Genomic DNA, 11391 nt, shown 5'->3' on the forward strand with positions numbered 1-11391 from the left:
TATATATATATATATATATATATCATAATTCTTGATTAGCTATAACAACTTTTTCTGCCTCAAATTCAGATCATTCTGAGTAAAAATATATTTCAAGCTTTGATGGTTAGTAAAGATATCACATCTAACTCCATACAAGTAATGCCTCAAAATCTTCAATTCAAATACAACATCAACTAACTCCAAATCATGTGTCAAATAGTTCCTCTTGTATGGTTTCAACTATCGAGATGAATAAGCAATAACTCTACCGTGCTGCATTAGCACAATCCCAAACCTCTCAATGATGCATCACTAAAAAGCTGAACCTCTATGTATCTAAGTGAATGGTCAAAATGGGAGAAGAAGTTAAATGATCCTTTAACATCTAAAAACTCTCTGCACACTTTGGAGTCTATATGAATGCTACTGACTTCCAAGTTAGCCTTGTCATAGGCAAATAAATGCGAGAAAATCTTTGAACCAACTTTTGATAATAGTTAGCCAAACCTAAAAAACTATGAACCTCTAAAATTATAGCAGGCCTTGGCCAATCAGAATATCCTGAATCATCTATGGTTATACTAAAATGTATGCATTTCTCCCAACGTGCCTCAGAAATGAAATGCTCCTTAGGCAGAACTCACACTTCAAGAACTTATCATATAACTAATGTTCCCTTAGAATCATTAAAGCAGTCCTCAAGTGTATTGCATGCTCCTCCTAAGATCTAGAATAAATTAAAATACCATCTATAATGATGATCACAAACTGATCCTGATACTTCCTGAAAATCCTATTCATCAAATCCATGAAGATAGTTGGAGCATTAGTTACTTCGAATGGTATGTTTAAAAACTCATAATGCTGTACCTCATACTAAATGTAGTCTTTGCCACAACCTCTACCCTTAACTTCAACTAATGATAACCAGATCACAAATTAATCTTTAAAAATACTAAACGTCCAGCTAGTTGATCAAACAAATCATTAATTATAAGTAAATTATACTTTTTTTATAGTGACTTTATTCAACTCCCAGTAACTAATGTATATATGCATTGTACCATCTATTTTCTTTATAAATAGAAAAGGTGCTCCCCATAAAGACATATTAGGATGGATGAATCCCCTGTCAACTAAGTCCAGAAGCTGAATCTTCAACTCTTGAAGATCCTTAGGTTCCATTCTATATGGAGCTTTAGAGATCAGAGCAGTACTAAGAAAAAGATTGATATAGAACTTTATCACTCTATCTGGCACTAAAGTCACTAATTCCTCAAGGAAGACATTTAGAATCTCTTAAACTACATGACACTACTCAATAAGTCAAATGAGAGTCTCACATCTCCGACATATGCTAAAAATACCAGGACACCTTTCCTCCAAGGCCTATTCACTGTTAGAGTAGAAATTAAAGAAGAAAGAACACCTATGATTCCCTGAAATACAAAACTCTCACCATTTTGATACAAAGTCACTTTCTTCTTCAAGTAGTTTCCAATACATATACAAAATGACATTAAATACAAAAATAGGAAACAAAATAAAACCATGTCTCTAAACTTTATCAAAAAATAACAAATCATAAAAATAAGCTAATATATTTTGCTAGAGTGCTGGGCATATATTTAAGTTACCCTGGGATGATCATTAGAAAGCAATCAAATGGGTTATGAGGTACTTATAGAAAATAAATGATTACATGCTCACATATAAGACATTAGACTAACTGGAGATCATTAGATATTTTAATATAGATTTTATTTGATACCAAGATAGCTATAACCTCTAATAATCCATTAATATAAATAAATATAGTTAAAGTAACTATAGATCACATACATCAAAATATTTTTTAATTATTCCTCAAAATTTATGTACAATAGTCAAGAGACCAATCAATACATCAATCTACCTCTCTCTACTCCTAACTACAAAATAGCAAAATCCAAAATATAGGAAATAACATAAACCTAAATCCTGATTTACCCCCACTCCATTAAATCCCGACCTCTCCTAAAAAATATATAAAACCGTGTAATTAGCTAACATCTCAATAGGTTACTAGAACCTACAAATGTAATCATCACAAGGAAATAAAAGAAATATATATATATGTAGTTATTCAATCCAAAGTAGAGTAAACAAAACTTTAAGAACATGTAGCATTATATATGAACAATATCTTGTTGAATATCTTATGAGTAGTGATTAGTAGCCATGAAGACCATTAGGTTATGTCAATTCTATAACAGTCAGTTACAAAATAGATTATATATCATTTTATGTAAATCAAGACATGTGTCACTAACAAATGTTCATCACTCTATGCCTATCATATGCATGCCTTACAATTTTTATGCATGTATATCATGTTTTATATCCAATGCCAATGTCGTATATCATGTATAGTATGCATATCATGTAATTCATGACATGTAATTCATATATATCATGTACCCTTGATATCAGCCTTTCCACTTTTATCATTTAGATGTATCAATCATGTCTTTTATTATATTATCATATCATTTAAGCAAGTCTTCATATATGTTCATGTCATATGCATATATATGTAAGATAACAAGTCAGGTGATTTTCATGTAAGAAGTCATCACTTTCTATCCATCGGTGTATCATATCATATCAGTCGCCCTCCTTATATCTCTCTTTCATATCGCTTATGATTACATCACAAATCTTATTTAAAAAAAATCTCATCATCTCACCCTCCTGTACATGATAACATATCTTCATCCACTCGAATTAGTCAATCATTTCTTATTTTTACATATATTTAACATTATATAGACAAAATCCTAGAAATCAAAATTATTAATAGAAATAGGATTCAAATTACCTAATATGATCATAACATTTTCCCAACTAGGGTGATGGAAAAAAATGACTCATAAGCAAATTTTGTCCTCTCTCTCTCTCTCTCTCTCCCCCCCCCCAATTCTCCCCTTTTATCTCTTCTTCTCAACTGACCAAACACAAGGAAATGGTGAGGGAATGGCTGGGGATAAGGGTTTAAGCTAATTATTTTAGATATTTTACAAAAAAAAAAAAAAAAAGGTTTAAGACCCAGCGCTATGACACCCAAACCCCTAATGCAGTTATGCTCAGTTATTTTTCCAAAAACTCGAGAGCTCAAAGTCGAGGCATCGCAGCTCTACCACAAACCAATTTCTAGAAATTTAGAAAAATAAAGATTGGGGCTATTACACTACTATATTGGAAGTTTGTATTTTGATACCATTTTATTTTCTTTTTGATGTTTTGCATAACTTAAAAACTTATTTTATTCATTCTGATTTTTTTTGAGTTGATCTCCTTAAGAAATAAAGTTGGACCAATTGGAAATAGGCATGCTTTCAAATCACATTGCATGTAATATTCATGCTACACATATGTCATTTGGTTAGATGGACATATGTAAAATATAGTAAAGATTCTTTTGATCCTATATTGATATAACTAATGGATGAGATTACCCACATATACCTTTATTCATAATAGCACAAATTTTGTATTCATAATATTATACACAATTCATAAGGAACATATATAGCCCAAGTGGAAGGTTGTTCAAAAAATAAATAAATAAATAAAAACAAATGTGGGTCTATATATGTAATTAAATTTGTATTATAAGTTATCTTAAAATTTATCTCTTTTTTTAAGTGATATTATTGAGATTAAAGAAATAGAGCTTTGGGCATAACAAAATTTTGAATTAATTATAGTAAAGACCTAATTTTATATTTCTAATTTTATGATGAGCTAAAACAGAATTATAAAAAATTATTTATAAGATATGGATATGATTCCCAATTAATGCAGATACATAGATATGATAAATATCTTCTCATGCTCTATGACATCCAATCATTATAATAGCACATAAAATCTTCTCTAAGGGAAATCATATTAGATTGAAAAATTAATAGCCCAAAATCATCTTTCTTTCATGAATTCAAGTATGTTTTTCTTTAATTCTATCATGGTAATTTGAAATGAAGAATCTTTAGCAAATAATTTTAATTATTAAAATATTGTTTCTCTTTTTACATTTTAACGAATTTTTCTGGTCACAATATTTGTTTAAATTTATAATTGAAATGAAAATTGTTTGATAATTTTATTAAGCCACTACAAATTTTATATTTAATGTTATAAATATTATTGACAATAATTATTATATTTATATTAATAGTTAAATTCTCATTATTATATCTCTATTTATATTCATGAAATATTAAAGCATCATAACAAAAAAATAAACCTAAATCAAAATATAACTAAATAGTATTGTTTTTTTCATCATTGTGTGAAGCATCTTTTATTTATTTATTTAATGAATCAAATATATTTCCTTAGACTTTGTAATTTAAACATATAGCTTTAATAAGAAATGTTAATTTATTCATAAATTTTCATTAAATTCTACAATATTTTTCTGAATTACTTTAAAATTTTCAGAAATTCAAATATTAATTAACAAAATTAGAATTATACAAAAAAAAATCTTTTTTTTTTTGCTCAAAATATAATTTATTATATTTATCACTGCTAATCCATCTTTTTTTAATTGCATTGGATGAGAAAATTGATAGAAAGCATTATTTTCTTAATAACACCCTAAATAATTTTTAAATAAATATTTAGTCAAATAATTTGAAAATATCAAATAAACAGATTCGCAAATTTAAATCGACGAGTTTATTCATGTTTAGGTTTCATTTGAAGCAACTTTTTTATTGCTTTTTAAAACAGCTTCTTAATATCAAATTTTTTAAAAATAATTTACACTGAAAGTCATTTAGAAAGGAATAAAAAAGCGGTCTCAAATAAAGTCTTTCTGTCTTGTTGATATGCTCAATAACAGTAATTAGCTGAAAAGAGTTGAACTGCAAAATAATGGTTCATAAAGAAAAGCCATTGAGGTTGAAAGCTAAATCTCCAAAGCATTATAAACAGATAGAACAAATTGTAGCAGACAAACAATGACAATTCATGTTAGAAATACTTACAACCACAGAGAACAGAACATGTGATGACTGTAGTTAAACACAGAAGAAGCAATATTTCTTTTGAGGAGAAAGAGGTGCCAATGAACATAAGCACAGCAGGAGAGACTTATCGTTACAATAATTTAACACGAACATTCTGTATATCAACCCTTGCTGACGGATGGATGCTTAACTTGAACTTCCATACCTTCAATTATGCAATCAAAAGCAGAAGAAGCTTGCAAATTTCTTCGTTAATGGAGGTTGAAATTGCTCTACAGAACAAAAATAGCAGAGCAAAGCACTATTCTAAAGGGAAGGCATCTGCACTCCGTTGTAATACCAAAATTAAGTTAGTTCTGGAAAAAAAATTAGAGTTCCTGCTTTTGGTTAAGGAGGAGAGGATAAAAATAGAAGGGGTTAGCTATCCTAATCCTGAGGTCTACAGTTGATATTGGTTCTCCTACACCTACAGCAACAATTAGGCCAACGGAGAAAAGAATATATTAACGGTGATTTATTACCCAATCCGCTTCTACTACAGATCAAGAACAGCTTCGCCTGTGAAACAAGGAGAGGAAGCCATGGTCAAAACAAGCACCAAAACCAGTAAAATGAAGAACAGTAGATGGGAATGAAAAAACTTCTCACAAAGTAGGAAATAAATGGAAACATTTACTGTTAGTGCAAGTTCATCAGGCTTCTCTCAAAGTATATACCCTATTGTCATTACAGAGGTTTATTTTCTGAATCGCCGCAATGTATCTTAAATGCTATTTAATTGTTTTCCTAGCACTTCTTTAAGATTTCTGCGAATCTTTGTATACCCTATTCTACTTCAATTGATATTAAAGCCCAACTCAGCATACCAGGAAAAGACATGAAATGTTTAGCAAGTTTATGATTCAATATTTTGATGAAGATTAGTTTCAATGCATACATTAAGGTTTCGTCTGGGACGATATTTTTATTGCTTTTTAAAACAACATTTTAGTTAAAATTTTTTAATTATTGTACTAAAAAAATTGCTTTAAGCAGTAAGAAAGCCGTCCCAAACGAGCCTAAGTCATGTCAAGTGTTTCTAGTTTCCCATTCTGAAGCTGTCAACTATCATAATGGAAGCTTTCTCAAAACCCTCAATGGCTCATATTAAACGTAAGTCCAATTCTAAAACCAAATTACCTCAAACCTGCTTCCAATTCCTTTCCTAACCCATGTAATATTGTAGCCTTACCCAGGATTTGGCCGAGCAGAACCTTACCAGTACTCCTTACCTCTCTCTTTCTCTTCCTTTCCTTTTAAAAGCACAGGTCAAACATTATAGTCCATCATATCCTAACCGCAGGATCTCTATTCCAGCACATTGTGCAATGCCCCTCCCTTTACTTCCTATCGCAGCTACATTTCATTCTAGTACAAAATTCTAAGCTCACTGCAATCACTCGATCTCCCCAACAAGATTTTCAATTAAAATTCTAAAACATTGCCTCAAATCTCTCTTACCATAGATTCCTTCAAAACCACCCATCTTTCTTATTTAGTCATGTTTAGTCTCCATTGCATATCTATCTCACTCTTTATCTATGTCCATTGCATGAAGGATAAAAAACAACTCTTCTTCCATCTCCCTCTCTCTTGATTGCCCACCTCTTTAAAGAAGCCCCATAAAACTTTCACAAGCTTCACCGTCTCTCCATTGTTGTATCTCTCCCTCCTATAGCTCCTTTTTTTCCCCATCAAAACTATATTCCCTTCAAATATAATATTCTAACCTTACAGAAAACACTCAATCTCCCAAACCATTTTTTAAATTAAAATCCTAAAATATCACCTCAAATCTCTCCTACCATAAAGTCCTTCGAAACCACCTTTCTTTTTATTTGGCAATATTGTCTCTCTATTACATGTCTCTATCTCACCCCCTTTTTATGTCCATTGCATGAAGAATAAAAAATAGTTCTTCCATATCTCTCCTTCCCACCCCCCCACCCCCACCCCAAACAAGAAATCTCATAAGAACATTCACAATCCTCTCTTTTTCTCACTTTGTTTCACTCTATCCCTTAGCCCCCAACCTACTTTAAGGCTACATGAGCTCCATACCCTTATCTCTCAACCTAAACACCCTGCTTCCCTTCTTCTCTACAATTTTTCTATTCATCAATCTGTGGGCTCCGAAAATTCGGCCCCGGCCTCCTCGCTGCGCTTTTCTATTCATTTTGGCGAGGGAGTTTTAACTGATATAAGTTCCGAGGTAAATTTTGGAAGGCAGATGGGTTTGTAGATAAGAAACTACCCAGAAATTTCGCCCTCATTTTTGTGAGGACTTTATGATCTGAGTTCTGGTTTCCTATAGGTGCAAGCCCCTATAGTTAATTACCCCTCCCGATCACGAGAGAGAACTTTCGATTAAGGCTAGTCATCAATCAGATACGCATAAAATACGTGTTATCTGGCATATAGTAGCAGCATGGGTATAAAAATTGAAAAGTTTGGATTTGGGAATTGAAGAATTGGGTTTTTGGATTTGGAATTTGGGATGGAAGATTTGATATTTAAATAGAAATTGCACCATCTTGCACTTAAAGTGGATGGTGGGGAAATGGATGATGGGCCCGATCAAGATCCCATGGTTTCGTCATCCCGGGCCATCGTGGTCCCTGGTCTACTTAGTCAGAGGAGGTAGTCGACCCAACCTGACAGAAGGATCCTTGTCGGTAGCCATGGATTGCTTTGTCCAAGGCGACCTTGTAGATCTGGGTTGGATGTTTGTCAAAGGGGACAAATTTGAATCCACCATAGCCGATAGAGGGCTTTGTGCCCTATCGATCATATCCTATTGATTCATATCTCAAAGATTTGATGCCAATAAGGAGCATATTGGCGCTGGTCATAACCGGTATTTCGTGGTGCCATTTGGCGGCAAAACCACTTGGTTCAGAGGGCCCCGGGTCATAACCATTTATCCTGCGGTGCCATTTGGCAGCAAAACCGCCGGTTAGAGGACACATACCACGTCCTTACTAGCAGGAGATTGGTTTGAGAATGGATCCTAGTGATATTTTCGACTAGGCATTTGGCTATTTGTGAGCTGAAATAGTTTTTAATTTGTCCACCCCAACAAACTATTGCGGAGGGTGGATGAATTTTGCTTTAAGTGATTGATGATTGAATTTCAATTTTAAATATTTTAAATTTTATGATTTTTTTATTTTTGGATTTTGAGTGAACTTTTGGTAGATTTGAAAAATGCCCGAAATTAACCCCTCCAGTTGAGATTTACATTCAACACGGCCATCATCAGGGTGTTTGGGGTCATTTCCATTTGTTGTTTGAACCTTGTCAATTCAGACAAGCTATTGACTGAGGATTGGGTTCCATAGGCTTCATGCCTTTGTTTATGAATTTTCTTTGTTGAAAGCCTTGAAGGCCGAATATGAATATACAAAATAAATATTCCGGTCAACTTCGTGACCGCATATTTATCCGATATCTCGAACCCTGTCTACTCCTATTTATCTATTTAGGAGGATCGGGTTTCGTAGGCTTCATGCCTTTTATTTAGTGAATTCTTTTAATTGTAGTCCTTGAAGGTCTAATATGAATGTATTGAAACAAATACATCGATTCCCATAACCATGTGTTTGTTTGAAGGTTCGAACTCTGTCGACTTCTATTGATCCGTATAGAAGGATCAGGTTCGAACTAGAATTCACTTATCTACCCGCGCAGCATCCCTAGGCGTCACGCGTGTACCAATAATATGCTCGCCGGGGACCATGCTGATGATTTTTATATTGATTTAGACGTACCCCATTGTGTACCTATGTGTATACAAACTGTAGTGCATGTGCAGGGGTACTTTGAAGTATTTGTAGTTGTGTAGATAACTATCGTTTGGATGCACACAACTTTCATTTGAGAGCTTATACACGCCTTATGTCCGCTAATACAAGTGTTGCGAATCCGGTGGCATGCGTTGTAGATGTTGACTCCCCCTTTCTCATTCACCGGGGAAATTCTTCTAGAACTTGAAGTCCGTTACTTTGAAGAGAACTCCCTTTGAGGTCGTCAGTGTAGTGGACTTGTTATTTCTGGTGTTTGTGGGCACCAGAACTGTTTTCTTCTTAAGTATAGGACTAAGAAGAGGCTTGAGAACACCAGGAAGTTTGGTTCTAATTTGTTCAAACTTCCTTTTTGATTCTGCCATGGAGTGTACTTTTTGTACATCGAGTTGCCCTTGTACTCGACGTACTTGTAGATCTTGAAGAACAAATTCCTAGTAAGGTAAGATACCCAAACGATGCCATAGGAAATAATAAATTTAATTTATTTATAACCTAGAAATTATTATGTTTATGATAACATTTATTCCAATTTTCTTTTGCATGCATTTGTTGATTCATTAAATAGTGCCTTCAATAATTCCTAATATAATTTTTTAGAGGGAATGATATTGGAAAGGTGAAATAAGTCATATATTGGGGGTAAGGTCGTACAAGTAAAGGCAAAAGATCTGATGAGATAAGTCTATACTATCGAAATTTTAAAAGTTGAAAATTCAGACCTAACCTTAAATAAGAGATCAGCATCAATTCTAAAAGTTATAAATTCAGACTCAACCTTGAATTAGAAAGCTAAAATGGTACAAAAGCCTATAACCATCATATGACTTGTATAAAGGTATTAAATAGTAAACAAGACAAAAAGTGATGTTATGTATTTCTTCTAACAAGTTTGAAATTTATATATATTTTAAATCAATTGTCAAAGTATTATTATTATTATTTCTTATAAATTGCTTGCATATTTTGTTGAGCTCTAGCTCATTACTAATGATTGTACTGCAAGCAAGAGAAAGAATAAGTGGGGTAGTAGTCAAAACAGTTGACTACATTTTTTGTGTACATATAATTTTTTGGTGTATAAAGAGATCTAAGTGGGAGCTATACAGACTTTTGGGTACGTAAGTAAATTTAATTTTTTATTAAAGCTCTATATTTCAATTGAGATAAGCATTTATTTGAGCTATATTACACATGCTTCCTGTTATGAAGTATAAAACTTAATAAGTTAATATACGTTAGGATATTCTGAATAGACTACTCCTTACTCCCTGATTCTGATAGATGTATGTTAGAATAAGTGTAAGTAAGGAGTTCTATTCAGATTCTCCTTTTTGCTACACTCTAGATTGACTATAGAAAGGGTCAAAATGGGATGTGACACATAAGTTCTAATCTTTAGATTTGACCCTCTATAAATAAAAGTTAAGCAGACGATCTATAAGTTACAACCATTTAAATGACATAATGATAAATACTAGCGTAGAGGCCACCAATATATTTTTAAAATGCACTTGCATAAGGCCTTCAGATCATTTTTCAACAGAAATTCTCTTAAAAGAAAATTCTATGGGCAACCCTACCTATGGGGTTAGTCTGTAAGTCATAACATTTATATATGGTCCTCTACATGTGGAGTATAGTTAAAGGGTCCATATAATAATAAATGTCCACATGAATTTAAAAGCCATGAACATAAATCCATAGACCCGAGACCTTTGCAAGCAGTTATAGTCGATATGGCCAGAAGTAAACAATCTTCTGATCCCGATCATTTGTAGAGTTGACGTGGCCCATGACACATTAGTATGCATCTAAAAAATAAAACACGTCTTTACCACTATGATGGGCATGGTAACCACATATAACAGCTAAAGGATTTATCAAAATAAATGAAGCTTCACATTACAAACCAAATATGAATTTAGAGACTCTATCTCTATTGATAGTCAAAGTTATTATAAGAATATAACCAGAGAATTTGACATTCATACAAATTTCAAATGTTAAAAACACAAAGCCCATGAATGTTAACGTCTGACAGACCAGAAAGTTTCAATGACCACAAAAAGAATTCTGAAGCTTGCAAATCCTCAGTAAGCCAAATTGAAAAAGTGGTTAAGGAATGGTCAGTTCATCAATGTATGGCTGAGTGGGGTATAAATGGCTTGGCTTTTGATGCTGTGTTGACCTCTGATATAAAAAAAAAGAGAAAAAAATCAAATCCCATACCTGCCTCCCCACGTCGCACGATCCAGCGCCGCTCGTCGCACGTCGAGGCCATACCGAGCGTCATTTCTCCCCACGTCGCCCACACGACTCGCTTGGAGTCGTTAAAAAGCCGCAGATGCGAGACCTTCGGCCTCTCCGAGCTCTGACGCGATTTCCCTCTTCCACGCTCTGACTCTCTCCCGCTCTCCGATCCTCCCTCTGTTTTCACGACCAGAGCCGGCCGAGCTCCCTCAGCCGACCGACCTCCTCCCTTTGTTCGATACCCTCCATCCCGAGAGAAAAAAAGAGAGAGAGAGAGCTTTTCCTCCCCTACCTTG

At 33.5% G+C, this 11391-nt stretch overlaps 1 protein-coding gene across 4 annotated transcripts in view; it reads right to left on the minus strand.

Moving 5' to 3' along the window:
- Positions 1 to 4926: 4926 nt before the first annotated feature.
- The window catches only part of LOC110111892 (beta-amylase 7), a 47658-nt gene continuing 41193 nt past the window's right edge, over positions 4927 to 11391 (minus strand). For 3 of the 4 annotated variants that reach the window (XM_028694698.1, XM_028694699.1, XM_028694696.1), the window contains one exon: positions 4927 to 5558. In XM_028694698.1, coding sequence (XP_028550531.1) covers positions 5536 to 5558 — 23 coding nt within the window. In that variant the 3' untranslated portion in view covers positions 4927 to 5535. The remainder of the gene's footprint in view (positions 5559 to 11391) is intronic. The other variant, XM_028694697.1, reaches the window with a different exon arrangement.

The sequence above is a fragment of the Dendrobium catenatum genome, unplaced genomic scaffold (assembly GCF_001605985.2).
Source record: "Dendrobium catenatum unplaced genomic scaffold, ASM160598v2 fragScaff_scaffold_542, whole genome shotgun sequence".
Taxonomy (NCBI): Eukaryota; Viridiplantae; Streptophyta; class Magnoliopsida; order Asparagales; family Orchidaceae; genus Dendrobium; species Dendrobium catenatum.